The following is an 18,390-nucleotide window of genomic DNA, read 5'->3' on the forward strand; positions in this document are numbered from 1 at the left end:
TTGGATAATTTATAATGTAGTGAGCAAGGCAGAGCTGGTTTCATCAGGTCTCTTTCCCATTAAGTGTCATGTGTTAACAATTACAAAGCCTTTTCCTGCACTCTGTGGGTTTCCATGGTTAGTGGGGGGAAATTCCTGTTTCCGTTGATTATATGGTTTGCCTATGGAGTTCATTCTGAAATGTTTCCTTGGCAGCCCAATACTGAAGACTCCCCACACATTAAGATACATATGACTGTTCAAGGGGAAATGATTTGGTGATGTATATCTCCTGGGCCCTTATTTTTATTAGACTGAATTCACTGACCTTTGATTCAACAAACATTTGTTGAGCTCTTTGCGTAGCCAAGTCTGCATCTGTTAGTAGCAGTGCACTGTGATAAGTCCCATGAAAGTGAAAAGTGTCAGTCGCTCAGTTGTATCCAGCTCTTTGTGACTCCATGGACTGCAGCCTGCCAGGCTCTTCTGTCCATGGGATTTCCTAGGCAAGAATACTGGAGTGGGTAGCCATTCCCTTCTCCAGGGGAATATTCTTGACCCAGGGATGGAACCCAAGTCTTCTGCATTGCAGGCGGATTCTTTATCACTGAGACACCAGTATTCATTGAGCATTCAGAGATAGCAAAGTCTGGGATTGTTAGTAGCAGTGTACTGTGATAAGCCCCATAGCATTGTGTTACAGAAGGGGCAGGTACAAAAAGGAAAGATTATAAATAGCCTGCGTTGGAAAAAGTGGTCTTTGAACAGTGTCATAAAAGATTAGTAGAAATGGGTGAATGAACAATCAAATTATCAACAACCCAAGTTAATAGCATTTGAATTGAGACTGCACTGTGGCAGACTCTGGGACAAATTATCCTCATGAATGAGGACTGATTGCATAACCATAGTAACGAAAAGTGTTTTCCTCTTTTGACAGTAATTAAACTTTTATTTAATTGCTTTCTTCTGTTGACTCAAATTAAATTTGCTTAATTATTACAGGTTTTATTCTGGTAAATAAAAACATGGTAAATCATCAAATTTTTTATTTGTCATTGACAGTTCAATATAAATTAAGTAAAATATTAATTCAGTTCTGTACTATTATCAAAAGTTTTCCAATTTTTCCATAAAATGACCATATCTAAATATATAGTTTAATGGTCAAAACAAGTTCAACAAAAGATTATTTACAAATATGAGAAGACTATGGCCCTATAACTCTTTTCTCCACCAAAGTGAACATGTAATTATTAGTCCAAGAAAATCACAAACTCTACTAAAAGAATGTACTCCAAACAAGTGATGGGACATGTTTGTGTCCAATTTCTCAGACTTCCATTACTTTGGATAAACATTCTTCAAGTATACTATACAGCAGACATTTTAATCTTGTCATGGAAATGCCCTGAAAGAATTTTTAAATGACCATAATTACCAATACCAGTCCTTAAGATAATTTTGCTGAATAAAGAAGTAGAGGGGATGGGGGACCATTTTTGCTTTTTCTGCCACATAGATTGATGGGAGCTTGTTCAAACAGTGCCTTATCATGCTTGAACACAAGGTAGTCACCCTCAATTCTTCTATTGCTGGATTTTACCATCTTTAGCTGTGCATTAAACAACACCACCACCCTTTTCTAGCCCCTTCATTGCCTTTGCATGCATTACCTTCCAGGATTCTTCTCTTTTTTGGACTTCTTCCCTGCTACCCATGTGCTTCTTGGGTAGAGTTTATTTCCTATTTGTATCAAAGACTGAATGACACAGGTCTGCTCTGTCTCTGATTATTTATCTGCACTAGGGTCCGTTTAATACTGTTCCTTTGTGACTATTTTGAATACTCCCAACTGCTTAAAAACACAAGCACACACACAAAGATATACTCAGGGACAATCATTAAATAGTCTTCCTCTTCTGGTTTTCTAAGAGAAACTAAGGCACAAAGAGGAAGCCTCCATGAATTAGGGTCAGTAAGTGAAGTCAAGTGGCCAATCTTTTCAAACTGCCTTTTCCACTAGCTTCTTGCTAATTTGAGAAACAGCAGAAAAATGAATGACAGTTTAAATTTGATGTTTATTTCTGCCTTTCTGCAAATCTCTGCCATCCAGTAAACTCCACCTTCTTAGAAAAGGAAGTTCTTCTGTGATCTAGGCATGGCAAAGATAAAGCCATGCCACAATCCAGATTCAGTGAAGAGCTGAAAGAATTCAGATGTTGGTGCCATGGTGGTTTTCTTAGGAGAAGAAGGACAAACCCTGCCCTTGAGCCAAGCCACTGGGACTCCTGGAGTTTAGCTGAGGCTAAATCATGCCTCCCCTTGAAGGTAGTTTGGTTCAGAAGAACTACACTGTGGACAAAGAGGACAGAAACTAATCCAAAGTGCCATCAATCAACCCCTGGCACAGCTTAGGTTCCCCTGGGTAAGAGGCTTCAGAAGGAAAAGATGAGCTTGGAGGTCAACTGAGGGTCTACTTAGCCTATATTATCTCTAGTAATGGGCAGTAATAGGAGCAAAATAACCTGGACAAATGCAAGGTGTTTGGATGAATCCGGCAGTGCACACTGGGCTTTTATCAGGCATCAAGCAGGCAAGGTTGGAAGGTTTGCTTCGTGCTCAAGGTTTTGGCCATCCTGAAGGAGAATCATTTTGGCAGGGTGTGCTGAGTAGTCTGCTTCAGGCTTCTCTTGGGTCCAGCTGCCATCATCAGCCAGTCCACAGGGATGCCCAGCAGGTCACAGCTGACATCCCACAGCCGCCTTGCTACCGTCTCATTACGAGCCTGTGCAGAGACCCATGCCACGTGGCAGTCACTGGAAGGGAAAGAGAGAGGCTTAGAACACAGGGTTAAGAATGCAGTCTGCCCTCCGCCTGGCGTAAGGAACATGACAGAAAAATAACCCGGGGATGACATGTGCTCTGGGTGGTTCACAGGACCAGTGTTTGTCCTACCTCTTCATTCTCCAGACTTTACCCCAGAGAAAAATGGGGTCAGAACCATTTTGGAGCTCATAGACCACCTGGGATCAGAATGTTTATTTGATATATAATACATATCATTTAGTCTTTATATCCCCCTTGTGTGTGTGTGTGTGTATATAAATATTTAATTATAATATCAGTGTCTGGCTGATACCTGTGTATGTCCATCTTGTTTAAATATGTCTGTAAGGTCAACTCTATAAGATGCTGTATGGTGTCATGTGGCTGAGATACTACATTGCTCTTAGATGCTTGGAGCGATTAAAGAAGTGCTGCTTCTTTCTGCAGTGTACCTACAGTTATAACTGTAGGTTATAAAACTACAAAACTCAAAGAACAAGTTAAGTCAGCTTCATAACCAACAAAAGAAGGAAAAGATGATAGGAGAAAAGAAATGGTAACACGGGGACTTCCCTGGTGGTTCAGTGGTTAAGACACTGCCTTCCACCGAGGTGCAGGTTTGATCCCTGATTGGAGAGTTAAGATCCCACATGCCTCATTGCCAAAAAAACCAAAACAAAAACAGAAGCAATATTGTAACAAATTCAAAATGACTGTTAAAATGGTCCACGTTAAAAAAAAAAATCGTAAAAAAAGAAATGGTAATAAGGTCCCATCTGTTTCATATACGTTCTCTTCACTGTTGTAATTCCAATTATTTTAAGTCCCCATTAAATACAGGAGAGCTGTCCCAACTCTTTACTTCCCAGAAAAGTTTCTCAAGAATAATTCTTTTACTCTTTTTTCTCCTCTCTGCATCTAGTACACAGCAGGGATTCAATGAAGGGTTATTTTTTAATGATTGACTAAAGGGAATCATGATCTTTGAAGTCGTGTGAGAAACAATTTTTAAGACTATACCATTTTGGGGGCTCCCCTGGTGGCTCCACAGTAAAGGATCTGGCCTGCCAATGCAGGAGACACAGGTTCAATCCCTGGTCTGGGAAGATTCCACATGCTGCAGGGCAACTAACACCATGCATCACAACTATTGAGCCTGTGTCCTAGAGCCCAGGAACCTCAACGATTGAGCCCACTTGCCGCAACTACTAAAGCCCGCTTGCCCCAGAGCCCACAGACTCCGCAGCAAGAGAAGCCACTGCAAAGAGAAGCCCACGCATCGCAACTAGAGAGTAGCCCCAGCTCGCTGAAACTAGAGAAAAGCCCTTGAAGCACAGCCTAAAATAAATAAAATTACTAAAAAAAACCACTATACTATTTCAGGACTTTCCTAGTGGTCCAGTGGTTAAGAATCTGCCTGCCAATGGAGGTGACGTGAGTTCTATCCCTGGTCCAGGAAAATCCCACTTGCTCCAGAGCAACTGAACCCATGTGTCACAACTATTAAAGACCTCACGCCTGGAGGCTCCACAACAATGAGAAGCCCAGGCTTTGCAATGAAGAGTAGCCCTTGCTTGCCACAACTGGAGAAAGCCTGTACATAGCAATGAAGACCCAGTGCAGCACCTCCAAAAATAAATAAATAAATAATTTTTTTTTTAAAGGATATAGTGTATCAGACAAATCCAAATAATTTCCTATAGGCAATAAAATTCCATCTTCAAAAACACACACGTTCGTACCTGAAATGGTTTCCGCTGAGAACTTCTAGACCCTCCGTTAAGGCACAGTGTAGGCTGGTCTGGGCTCCCTGCTGTGGGGTCTTGATGAAGAAGGAGAAAATCCACCAGATCCATCTCATGAGGGCTGAGTGCCGAACCAGTTCAGAGTTGACTGTGCCAGGGTGCACAGAGTACACCGTGACGCCAGAGCCTGATGCTAGGAAGCCATATGGAAAGAGGAAGACAGGACTTGATGATGCTGAATGGCCAAAGAGGGCAGGAGACATGAACGGACATTTGCCTGCTGTGGACTCTGCTCTCCTGATGCTGTCACAACCACTCCTCACAGTAATGTATATTTTTACTTCACAGATTACAATTCAGGCTGAGCGTGGCTATTAACTGTCAGGAAGCAGCAGAGCCAGGACCCACTCAGAAGCATTTGACATTGTTGATCACTGCCTTTCTAAAGCTGCCTTTTCACTGGTGGTGGTAAATCTCCAGTACTATATGGAAAGCTCTCTAAAATACGGTTAGAATTTCAGTTCCTTATGTATGGTATATACACAGTTAAATGCACAAGAAAATAATTGGAGAGGTGCAGGTCAAGTTGTTGACAGTGGTTTCTTGGGGCAGGCGGCGGAGGGGAAGCAGAAGAGGGACAGAGAAGAGTAAGTCGGGGAGGGGTTTCATTTCTAGCTCTGTATACTTCCATATTATTGGAACATTTTTTCACAGTGCAAATTATTCATGCATTACTAGATTCATTTTACATGGGACAGCTGGATAAAAACTTGCTAATTATTTCTCTCTCCTGTTGGATGTGAACCACTCCACCCCCAGCCCCTAATCCAGTGTGTAGAATAACATGGGCCCTGAATACGTGGCTATTGAATGGCTGAATGAATGACTCTTCATCATGCCCAGGTTTCTTTCTTTGCATCACAGCTTATTTCCCACCTAATCCTCATCCATCAGGTGTCCTTACTTGTGTATCCTCTGCTCTTATCTGATCCTCACAGCTGGACCCATCTCTGCACTTCTAGGCTCCCCCTAGCACCCTGACCAACTTTTGGTTGATTTTCACCACCCAGTTCCCCTGATCCATCTACAGCTGATAAAGGATATCACGCCCTAGGCATAGACTTTCCTCCCCATCTCACAGCTGTTCATGTGGTTTGACACTCCTGTTCCAGTGATGAAGCGCTTGTGTCTGATTCCTTCTGCCTGATCTGCCTGCCTCAAGTCTAAGCACTTCTAATTGTCCACGTTGGATTTCCTTACTCTTTATTGGAAATCCAGAGTAGACTGTGCTAAGGACCTCTGGTTGTGTCTGGAGACTCCCTTCCTCGAGCATACATTTCCCTTTTATTTGAACCTTTGCTGTTAGGGAGACCCCCTCACCCTCTATAGGCCCAGGACCTGTTTTATCCTAGTGTTTGTAGCCACTGCAAGTTTTGGTCCCTCCATTCTATCTAGAAGTCAAAAACCTTGATTTGCTCATGAGTCAAGGTTAAATTAATTATAACAATAACCCATGAAGCAGTCCCACTTTACATATGAGGAATTAAGACTTGAAAAGTTAAGCAACTTGCTGCAGGTCGTGCAGCTAGTAAATGCCAAAGTCAAGCTTTCAGAACTCCCCCATCACCTCCAACATTCATTTGTGGGCTGTTTACTAAAACCATACCCAAGCAGAGCCATGAAAGCAAATGCTGTCTATAGATGGGCTCCATAAAACAGCTCTGATTCCTGTGACTTTTAGCTACTTCCCATTGACTCATGTCTCCCTACTCACTACTTTTAAGCCTACCTTTTAGCCTCCGAGCCAGTTCCTGGGTGAAGAGAATGTTGGCTAATTTGCTGTGACAGTAGGCCAGACCTGATTGGTAGAACTTCTCGCCCTGCAGGTTATGGAAGTGGATCCTTCCCAGGAGATGTGCTAAGGAAGATACATTCACCACCCTCGATGGTGCTGATTCCTCCAGCTTTTCTAGCAACAGATGAGTCAGGAGGAAGTGACCTATGAGAAAAAGAATGAACAGATTTCAGGGCCAAGGTGGGGGTAAAGGGAGTAGTGGTGAGCCAGGCTCTGCTATGGGAGACAGAGAATCCAATAATAAAGCTTTTAACTTTTATTATTAACTACAGAACAAGTTCAATGAGAGTTTAGGGACATAGGAACAGCCAAAGACATAGACATCCTTCTGTGACAGAGGTCTAGATTATGTGAATATGAATTCCCCAGGCCAGAATACTGGAGTGGGTAGCAGTTCCCTTTTCCAGGGGATCTTCCCAACCCAGGGATCAAACCCAGGTATCCTGTATTGCAGGCAGAGTCTTTACCAGCTGAGCTACCAGGGAAGCCCTCGTGAATATGAAATCATATCTTATTCCAACTTTGAATAACATCACTGTTGCAGGGAGGAAGCCAATTCTGACCCTGTGATGGAACTGTCTCTTTGATTTGCTCTTTGCTGCTTTTGTTATTAAAATCATACAGAACAGTCTGCCTCGGAGAATCCTGCGCCTCTGCCTGGCTGTTAAACTAAAAGTGCTTTTGTTTAGAACCCTGTCCATCTGTGGATGGCAGGAAGAGGGAAATGAACACATCCCATGCCTGAGGCTTGCCATTCCAGCCGAGGTTTGCAAGATTAATGGTCTTTTTACTTTGCTTCCTTACCTACCCCCATCTCTGATCTACAATAGAACCTGGCATCCAGACCCTGATAAGATGGTTACTTTGAGGTGCTAGCCTGCCGTCTTCTCAGTCTGCCTGCTCCCTGATTAAAGTCTCTTCCTTGCCTCAACACCTCGCCTCTCGGATTCACTGGCCTGTCGTTCAGTAAGCAGAGTAAGCTTGGACTCGGTAATAACTCTTTAAGAGCCTATGGCCTCCATTTGATGCCTGCCAAAAGGGTGGCTACAAAGAAAGTAACATAGCACCCACTCCAATTAGGTTAAGTTAAACTGAATGTGAAACACAGATCAAAAAATGGGGGGAACCTCAAGGGAGCCTGAGCTTTCTGGCAGGACCACACTATTTATTAAATGAATATATTTATGGTCTGTTATGGCCCAGAGGTCCATTCACACCACAAAGAAAGCGCCACAAGACCCTAAGTTCTCCACTGAGAATTTAACTTTCCCTTTAGCTTTGGGATGAGACAAGATTTCTTACCTAAGTGGTTGACTCCCATATGCATCTCAAAGCCATCTGCTGTTTTGGAGTAGGGACACATCATCACTCCTGCATTGTTGATCAAAATGTGGAGATGCTTTTCCTCTGCGGGGAAGAGGAGACAGAGTGTGCACGTGGCCAGCCACGGCTGTTACATCTTTGAAATCTGCCCCACACCCACGCTTTGAAAAGGGGATGCATGGCTTCAATCTTCCCTCTATCTTCCCTTCATATTTATTTTGTATTGTTTTTCATTTTAAGATGCTAGTTGAATCCTACATACTCTTACTACAGGGAAAAATTCCACATGACATGACCAAATGGCCTTTCCAATCTTTCCAATTCAGGATCTACTGACTCATTGCTTTTGGGAAGTGTTCTATCTCTCCCAATGGAAAAACTTCCCCAGCTGAATGAGAAATTTCAAAACAAGAGAAAAGCAGGATGTTTGGTACGCCTCCCTGCCACTTGGTTTCACGCCCCCAAAGAAACACTGATTTCACCTCTGTTTCAACTGCAAACTCTCTTATGATTTCTTTTTTCATATCATTTGTAATTTTTGTCTAAAAGCATTATCAGTGGAAGTTGTTTTCCTTGGGAGGCCTAGATACCTGGGTTATGAGGGAAAAAGTCTACAGAGTGCTCTTGGACTTGCTTTTGATGTGACACTACAGGATTTTATGTTAATTTCTCAGCTTAAGTTTCTTGCATCAGTTAGTGACGTGAATGAAATCCCCCCCGCCCCCATAAATGATGTCAGCCTGAAGTTCTAATTTCTTGCCGATGACCTTTTATTCATCCACCTCCTAGAGAGATGATAGGCTTCTTTGTCATATCCTTGAGCAGCTGGCCTGGGGTTTTTTTCCTAAGCCCCTGTACCGTGGACCAGATGACTGTTTGTGGATCCCAGCCTGACGTGGAGCCTCAGGTACAGCAACCCAGCCCTCAACATCCTGAGGCCTCATCTCTTATCTCTATACGGATATGTGGACTCCAGACCTTAAAGCCCATATGGAGTTCTGGTACACATACGAGATTTTTGGCTTTAGTTCTTATGTACTACTATGACATTTTGGGGTGAATTTTATTTGTTTGTTTATTTTTGGCTCTGCTGGGTCTTCGTTGTTACGTGTAAGCTTTCTCTAGTTGTGGCAAGAGGGGGCTACTCTCCTGTTGTGGAGAATGAGCTCTAGGAAGGTTCAGCTCATAGGCTTAGTTGCCCTGAGGCATGCAGGATCCTCCTGGACCAGGGATCGAACCTGTGTCCCCTGCGTTGGCAGGTTGATTCCTAACTGAGGAAATCTGCTGTGACTTTTCAAAGTCACTTTTTTTCCTGCCGCTTGAGGATTTCCCTTTGTTACTAATGAGTTCCATTATGAATCCAAAAGTTTTTGGTTGTATCTTGTCTAGCATTTCTAGATGTCAGAGAGGGAGAGGAATCTTTTCTTTTTAGCTAAGTCTTCCATGTTGATTGCAAAACCCACAGCATAGTCCCTAGTTGGACACCCACCTTCTAAGAAGCGCTTGGCAAAGGCTCGAATAGATTTAGTATCAGCCAAGTCCAGTTTCCGCACCAACACTTGTTGGTTCCCTGTCATCATCTGGATTTCTCTGGCCACCAATTCCCCCTTTTGTACGTCCCGGCAAGCTAAATACACACGGGCTCCTGTCAATCAACATATAAGAGAGACAAACTGTTGGCTCTGTTTTGCAGTGAGCATCAAAGACTTAATTCTAATGTTAAATATTATTTTCTACTGTTTGTTTCTAAAAAGGGATTACCCCTGCTTCACAAAGAGGTATCTGATGAATAAATCAGGAAAGAAAAATAAATCAACACTTTTCATTATGTCCATTATATGTAGAACATGTACAACATTCAGACCAGCAGATCAGTGGGGCCTTTCAAATGTTCTTGAATTCCAAGCCTGGGAGGAAATAATGAAAATGGTCATCATGGCAAGGGATAAAATAGCAGTAGCAGCAGGAGACCTAAACTGAAGTTTCTCCAAAGAAGACAGAGGGCCAACAGGCACATGAAAAGATGCTCAACACTGTTAATTATTAGAAATGCAATAAAAACTACAATGAGATTATCACCTCATACTAGTCAGGATGGCCATTATTAAAAGTCTACAAATAACAAAAGCTAGAGAGGGTGTGGAGAAAAGGGAACCCTTCCATGCTGTTGGTGGGAATATAAGTTGGTGCAGCCACTATAGAAAATAGTCCTCGGAAAACTAAAAAATAGAATTACCATATGAACCAGAAATCTACTCCTAGGCATATATTTTGACAAAACTATAATCCCCAAAGATACACGCACCTTTATTTCATAGCAGCACTATTCACAAAAGCCAAGACAAGGAAAAACCCAAATGTCCACTGACAGATGAATGGATAAAAAAAGATATGGTACATATATACAATGGAATTCTACTCAGCCATAAAAAAGAATGAAATAATGCCATTTGCAGCAACATGGATGGAACTAGAGATTATCATACTAAGTGAAGTTAAGTCAGAAGGGGAAAGACAAATACCATATATCACTTACATGTAGAATCTAAAATATGACATAAATGAAGCTGTCTGCAAAACAGAAACAGCCTCACAGACGCAAGAACAGACTTGTAGTTGCCAAGGCGGAGAAGGGAGGAGGTTGCATGGATTGGGAGTTAGGGGTTGGCAGATAAAAACTATTACATATAGAATGGATAAACAACAAGGTCCTACTGTATAGCACAAGGAACTATATTCAATATCCTGAGATAAACCATAATGGAAAAGAATATAAAAAAGGATGTATAACTGAATCACTTTGCTGTACACAAAGTGATTAACACAAATAAACACAACATTGTAAAATCAACTATAACGGTGTTAGTCATTCAGTTGTGTCTGACTCTTTGAGACCCCATGGACTGTAGACTGCCAGGCTCCTCTGTCCATGGAATTCTCCAGGCATGAATACTGGAGTGGGTAGCCATCCCCTTCTCCAGGGGATCTTCCTGGGTCTCCTGCATTGCAGGCAGATTCTTAACTACCTGAGCCACCAGGGAAGCCCTAAATCAACTATACTTCAATTAAAAAACAAACAAACAAGTAGCAGAAGGGAACTGAAAGCAGATAGACTTGCCTCTTTGAGCCAGCTCTTTGGCGGTCTCCTTCCCGATGCCTGCGTTGGCTCCAGTGACCACAGCCACTTTTCCAGGAAGCTGGATGGTTGATGTACAAACCCCGCTGGACAGCATCTTCCTGCAGACAGAGGAGTTATCAGTTCTTCATTTTCTTTGCCTTAGCCAGAGGCTCCTGCAACACCCCCTTATCTACACATCCCAAGGCTGACGGCTGTTTTCGTTCCTTCTACTGCTGTCCTTTTACAGACTGAAGGAAGATTGGAGGAAACAAAACAAAAGTTTTCTGCTCTTAAGATTTTCTTGCTTAAATTTTTTCTGCTCTTGCTTAAGGACAGAAATGATTCTATTAAGGGCAACTTTAACTCTAGCTCCTTGCAGTACAAGAACTGGATGAATATTTGAGCTCCTGGTGGAGCTCTTCCTTGGGCTGAGGAAATCACAAGACTCAGCCTAGAAAAAGCAAGAACTGGTTCCCTGATGTTAATCGGTCCATAACTGGCACTTTATGGCCTTTATGGTTGAATAAAACAGCTTACCCAACAAAAAAGTTAAAAATTATGAAAGCTTGTCAACCTGGGACAAAATGAAAGGAATCACCCTCCCCCCTGCCCCCCAGCTCCCTACACATGAACAGTTAAAAATAAGGCAAAACATGACTAAATAAATACAGAGCAGAACTTGAGATTCCAGTCCTGGTTTAATCAGTACAAGTCCTTCTTCCTAAGCAATACACTACTCTACTTCTCCAAAGGAATGAATGCATAAACAGGTATTAGGTCTTAGATTGTCCTCTACTCTGCAAAGCCTGGGGACTCAATTTAAAAGAATCAGTTGACTGGGATAAGCATTTTTTAATTTAAATGTTTCATTGAAAATTGCACAGCACAAACTGCTAGCCACTCAAGTTCCTGCTTAGAACAAACAGGCCAATAAGGAAGCAAGGTGCCCACCAGCGGGTATCTTTCTCCTCAGACAATCCTCCCCGCTCAGTTTTCCCATGTCCATTCCGCTTCTCCTCCACAAGCACCCACGAGGACCTCAACCCAGCTGTTCCTTCTCCTTAACCAGCAGGAAAGAAAGAGACAACCAACTATGAAAGTCCAGCTCTGGTCCAGCCCCCACGACCTAGCTTGGTAAGTTGGGAACATGACCCTTGGAGTATAACTTTGATTAGAAAAATCTCTTTGAGGTATGAGCAGTATTTTCAGTTCAGTCGCTGAGTCCTGTCCGACTGTGTGCGACCCCATGGACTGCAGCACGCCAGGTTCAACTTTTCACTGAGATTCTGTGTGGATCAGAGAATGCTGTGGCGGAAAAGAGAGAAAAAGGAGCGTATTCATCCGAGTATCGCACTCGTGTGAGCTTCTAGAGGTGGGAGCGCGGCGAGTTCAGAGGAGGAACAACAAAATGGGAGAATCGGCTCGAGCGAGGAGAGGAATGAGGAAGGAAGGAGTGAATGTGTAAGAAACTGCAGAGAGTGATCTAGCGCGCCTTCCAGTTCCAGTCGCACCTTGACTGCATTTCCCTTCCACCCTACCCAATCCCTACCGAGGGAAGAAGTGTTCTCTGCAGTCACAGGTCCACCGTCACTACTGGTGATTTACTCAGAACCAATCAGCAGGCTGCCTGTCCGGCAACTCGCTGCTGATTCTCTGGGGCACTAAGCCAGCCATTGGCTGATTATCACCTGGTGCAGAGACCACGACCCTCAACCTCTCCTCCTCACCCCAAAACCCCAGGGCAAGACTCGGGACCGCCCTCCCCCACGCCGCCCCACCCCTTACTTCTGCTGCTAAGGCATGTTAGAAGACAAGAGTGATGAAACCCTTTTGTCCTTTACAGCATCTGCCCAGAGGAAAAGCCAGTCTAACAGCAACAAAACAGTGGGGCTGCAGATGTCACGACCGGCATCGAGGAAACAAAGCAGGATGTTCCGGACTGCAGCCTCTTCCCACGACCTGGGGGTCTCCTGATCTCGCCCTCTTCTCCCCGGGCAGCTCGACCCCCTCCGACCCACCGAACATCCCCTACCTGGAGACCCGCAGGGAGTTTTCCTGTCCTCCTTTTGAAGCTCAGAGCTTCGATGAGGATGTATGTCTCCCCTCGCCCCGCGCCCCGCAGATTTCTCTAAGAGGAAGGCAGTACATTTGCACAGACCTGATTTGGGGTGCAGCGATGTACAGGAGAAAGGGGAGAAGGAGGAGCAGGAGCAGAACCCCAACCATCTCGCCCGAAGGCAGGTGCGGCTGCCGCAGCCGCAGCGAGTTGCCCCAACTGTGCTCGCCGACTGCTGCCTCGCCTCCAAGACACGCCCTGGTAAACTACGAAAACCCGGGGAGTAGAGCCTTCTGGGAAATGTAGTCCGAAGCTCGGCATGTGCGCTCCTAATTCCCAGACTCGGAGAGAAGCTGAATCTTGCCCCAGATACGCAAGGACTCCCCAACCGGCTAGGATCTAAGACTTTTGGGACCATCCAACCAGCTCTCCCATGGCCCCTCTGGCCACCGTGAAATCTCCCCAGTCCTTTCTACCCTGAGCCCAAGTCCAGACCCTGGTTCAGGTTTCCCTAATTATGGTTAGTCGGTTACCGCATGTTTCTTCTAGAGGTCAAATATTGGCGTCAGGAAAATGTTCTAATAAGGCTGATTACACGGGAGAGGAGCGGTTGGAGTCTGACAGTTGGAGGGGGGTGGGGGGTGGGCAGAAATTCTTTAGGGATTCCTTCACCCAAAGGAGCAGAAACAATCCGTCCCTGAAGACATTACAGGAGAATCACTTCGTGTCTTTTGAATTATAATGAAATAAAAACATATCATGAAATAGAAAGTATAATTTTCCTGGTGTTTGAGTGTTAATTGAAGATAGAATATAGTTCTCTTGAAGACTTGGGTTATTTTAACCCCCAGGGTAGCAGTGGATTTCTCAGATTAGCACAATTGGTTTTGCCTACTTGGCAAAGTACTTAATCCTGCCTTGCATAAAGCCGTGGAAATTCTCTGGGAACAAGCAGGTTCCCTGATCAGTCACTCCTTTTAGCTCTGCCATCTGAGGACTTTCTTGTTTCCAGAGAATGAATGTTTTTCAGATGGGAAATGTTTTAAGTCATCATCTGTCTGTGATTCCTGACTGCACTGAGTAACGTATTCTGGTTCTTCTGGACAATTCATTTCCGTTTGATTGAAAGACACATGTTCCAGGCTCAGTTTAAGCCAGTGTATGTTACAGCGCTTGGCAAAGAGAGTATTTCCTTCACACAATACAAATTTGATTATCTAATAGTCATCATATTTTGTAACACGTTAATTATTGGGTTATCCAATATTTGAATCAGCTTCCCTGGTGAGTCAATGGTAAAGAACCTGCCTGCCAATTCAGGAGAAGCAGGTTCAATCCCTGGGTCAGGAAGACCCCCTGGAGAAGGAAATGGCAACCCACTCCAGTATTCTTGCCTGAAGAATTCCATGGACAGAGGAGTCTGGTGGGCTACAGTCCATGGGGTTGCAAAAGAACTGGACACTACTTAAAGACTTCCCTGGTGGCTCAGACGGTAAAGCGTCTGCCTACAATGTGGGAGACTCGTGTTCAATCCCTGGGTGGGGAAGATCCCCTGGAGAAGGAAATGGCAACCCACTCCTGTATTCTTGCCTGGAAAATCCCATGGATGGAGGAGCCTGGTTGGCTACTGTCCATGGGGTCGCAAAGAGTCGGACACGACTGAACGACTTCACTCACTCACTAAAGACTAAACAACAGAAACAATATTTGTCCCACATTTTGTTCCTTATACATTCACTCATTTATTTGACAAATGTTTATGGTATTCCTGGGCTTTCCTGGTGGCTCAGACGATAAAGAATCCACCTGCAATGCAAGAGACCCTGGTTCGATCCCTGAGTTGGGAAGATCCCTTTGAAGAGGAAATGGCAACCAACTCCAGTATTCTTGCCTGGAGAATTCCATGGACAGAGGAGCATGGCAGGCTATAGTCCATGGAGTTGCAAAGAGTTGGACATGGCTGAGTAACTAACACTTTGACTTTATGGTATTCCTACAATGTATTAGGCGCTGTGCTGAGGTCCAGAAAGAAGCCAGGGTGAAATTACCTCTGCAACAAGTGATTACTATGAATAAATTGTGATGAGGGTTACGAGGGGAAATAGAGAAAGTTTGGGGAGGTTATAGCAGGAGACCCCTTCTGATCTGGAAATCAGGAAGACTTCTTTGAGGAAACAACTTAACCTCTTTGAGTTGAAGCCTGAAGAAGGTCAGAATTTAGTGGACAAGCAACATACAGGCAAGAATTCTCTAAGCAGAGGACTTGAGTGAGCACACAAAGTTAAAACAGGGGCCACTAGATCGAAGGAAAACATTGGTCTATTTAGGCCACAGAGGTTAGGGGCAGTGCCAGAAATGGCAATAAGACCCAGTGCTTATACAGTGCTTATTATATGTCATGTGTGCTAAGTTGCTTCGGCGGTGTCCAACTCTGCGACCCCATGGACTGTAGTCTACTGGGCTTCTCTGTCCATGGAATTCTCCAGGCAAAAATCCAGGCTTCTCCAGGGGATCTTCCCGACCCAGGGATCCAACCTGGATCTCTTGCATTGCAGGTGGATGCCAGAGTCCAGCTCCAGCAGCCAGGGATTCAACCTGAAGGGGTGAGCAGTGTCGGCGAGAGAAACTGAGGCAGCCTCTCATTTTACTTGGACTGCCTGTTTATTTCAAGCTTATGATTCTCTTTTATACTTTTACAAAAGCATTAGGTCAGAGGTTTGATATTTTTAGTTCCCATGGACCCAGATTTATTTTTCTCCAAAAATCATTGTTGCCCCTCAAAAGAAGTTCTTTCCTCAGCGATTCTCTTATCTACTTTTTCTCATGTGTCCTTGTGAATACACTGTAACTCATGCTAATATCTGGGCTGCATACCACATAGAGTCCTGTTTGCTCCTAGTATCCTAAGCTCACTATTTCTTAGAAAGGGCTTCTACTTAATAATATCTCTAAAGTCCCTAATTTCTATAAGCTATAGTAGAATATGCTAACATTACAGCAATCCTTAAATCTTTAGCTTCTAACTATTTTAATTATCCCTAAGCCCTAAATTCAGCAAACTCCTTTGCCATAAACTTTTCTCACAAATGGGCTTCAGATAGCAACCCCTCCCATAGCCTCAAGCTGCGGCCTGTGCGCTCACCCTGGAACACTTTTTTGTAAAAGTCCTTGAACAAATGTCAGTGATTAACTTTATGAATTATTCTTTGAGCACAGTTGCAGAAGGCTTTATGCCTTCTCATGCTCCTCTCAAAAACAATAAGCACCTTAATATTCTCTTCAGTCAACTCAGCCGAGAAAAGGGAAAAACAAGTCAGAATCACAAAGCCTAACTCCTTCATTCCGGGTCCGTGCCTACGGAACAAAGGGAGGGGGTTTAGGGCTGTGCCTCTATTTTGTCAGTAATGCCTAACGCGGCTCCCGAAAGGTGGATTCTTTACCGGTAGTCTGAGCCACCAGGGAAGAGCTCCATATCTATTAACTACTTTACCTCTCATAACAACTCTCTGAGGCAAGTATTAATACTACAATTTTCCTTCTTTTATAGACCTGGAAACTGAAACAACAGTCCAGGCCATAGTGGCAGAGCTGGGCTTCAAACTTAAGCAGGTTGTATCCAGGGTCTGTGCCCTTAACTATTGAGCCATTGTGCCAAAAGATGAGGCTAGAGAACTTCTTATCCATATGCACATTTGTGCATCCACACAAAATTTGCATGCAGTTTCATTCATAGAACCTAGATTAAAAACCAAGCTTGCTTTAGTTGATTCCACAGACCTGGTGACTGAAGATAGGCAAGCAGATAAGTCGTTTGGAAAAGAAGTTAGAGAAAGTGGAGAGGAGGGCCTTGAGGAGCACTCGCATTATAGGACGGCTAAGCCTGGAAGCGGTCTGTGAAAGGGGGCCAGAGAAGCTGGAGACATGTTAGATTGGGTCTGAGAAGATTAGGAAAGTCACACAGTAAATTTGAACAGGGAACGTTTAATATGAAGAACTATTAAACATAAGGAGGGCCTGGAATAATGAACTGACTTGTACAGGGGTGGTTAAACTTTTCTTGTAGAGAAAAATATTTTAGGCTTTGGGGGCCATCTCTTTTGTAGCTACTCGACTCTGCTATTGTAGCATGAAAACAGTTGTAGGCAATATGTAAATGAATGAGCATGACTGTGTTCCAATAAAACTTTATTTACAAACAGGCAGTGGGCTGTATTTGGCCCGTGGGACAGTTTGCCAACCCATGGGCTAGCATGGAGATGGCAGCCCACCAGGCTCTGCCGTCCCTGGGATTCTCCAGGCAAGAACACTGGAGAGGGTTGCCATTTCCTTCTCCAATGCATGAAAGTGAAAAGTAAAAGTGAAGTCGCTCAGTCGTGTCTGACTCTTCGCAACCCCATGGACTGAAGCCTACCAGGCTCCTCTGTCCATGGGATTTTCCAGGCAAGAGTACTGGAGTGGGTTGCCATTGCTTTTTTCAAGTAAGGAGTAAAGAGAACTCTAAAGAAGATGAAAAGAACAGCTAAAAAATATGACCAATATTTAAAATTGTAGTAGCAGGTTGTCATTGTTCAGTCACTCAGTCAGGTTTCCTACTCTTTGTGACCCCATGGACTGCAGCACACCAGGCTTCCCTGTCCTTCACCATCTCCCAGAGCTTGCTCAAACTCATGTCCCTTGAGTTGATGATGCCAGCTAACCATCTCTTCTGTCATCCCCTTCTCCTGCCTTCAATCTTCCTCAGCAGCAGGGTCTCTTCCAGTGAGTCAGCTCTTCACATCAGGTGGCCAAAGTAATGGAGCTTCAGCTTCAGCATCAGTCCTTCTAGTTAATATTCAGGACTGATTTCCTTTAGGATTGACTGATTTCATCTCTTTACAGTCGAACAGCCTCTTGAGTCTTCTCTAACACCACAGCTCAGAAGCATCGATTCTTTGACGTTCAGCCTTCTTTGTGGTCCAACTCTCACATCCCCACATGACCACTGGAAAACCATAGCTTTTGCTAGATGGACCTTTATCGGCAAAGTAATATCTCTGCTTTTTAATATGCTGTCTAGGTTTGTCATAGCTTTTCTTCCAAGGAGCAAGCATCTTTTAATTTAATGGCTGCAGTCACCATCTGCAGTGATTTTGGAGCCCAAGAAAATAAAGTCTGTCACTGTTTCCATTGTTTCCCCATCTATTTGTCATGAAGTGATGGGACCAGATGCCATATTCTTTGTTTTTTGAATGTTGAGTTTTAAGCCAGCTTTTTCACTCTCCTCTTTGACTTTCATCAAGAAAGTTCTTTAGTTCCTCTTAGCTTTCTGCCATAGGGTGGTGTCATCTGTGTATCTGAGGTTATTGATATTTCTCCCAGCAATCTTCATTCTGGCTTGTGCTTTAACAGCAGGTATAATATAAATAATACAACACAATACAACATATAATAGCTTCTACCCGGGGCAGAGAACTCCCAAGGGAAAGACCCCTTCCATTTCCAGACT

General features: G+C 43.8%; 1 protein-coding gene across 1 annotated transcript; it reads right to left on the minus strand.

Annotated features, from left to right (window-relative positions):
- Positions 1 to 2,040: 2,040 nt before the first annotated feature.
- RDH11 (retinol dehydrogenase 11) lies at positions 2,041 to 13,495 on the minus strand. Its single transcript, XM_061429210.1, has 7 exons — positions 13,008 to 13,495; positions 10,850 to 10,968; positions 9,221 to 9,376; positions 7,711 to 7,815; positions 6,343 to 6,552; positions 4,551 to 4,746; positions 2,041 to 2,798 (listed from the first exon to the last, which is right to left on the minus strand). The coding sequence occupies exons 1-7, from the start codon at positions 13,073 to 13,075 to the stop codon at positions 2,630 to 2,632; spliced, it is 1,023 nt and encodes a 340-aa protein (XP_061285194.1). The 5' UTR covers positions 13,076 to 13,495; the 3' UTR covers positions 2,041 to 2,629.
- Between the last annotated feature and the right edge of the window lie 4,895 nt (positions 13,496 to 18,390).

The sequence above is a fragment of the Bos javanicus genome, chromosome 10 (genome assembly GCF_032452875.1).
Source record: "Bos javanicus breed banteng chromosome 10, ARS-OSU_banteng_1.0, whole genome shotgun sequence".
NCBI classification, from domain to species: domain Eukaryota; kingdom Metazoa; phylum Chordata; class Mammalia; order Artiodactyla; family Bovidae; genus Bos; species Bos javanicus.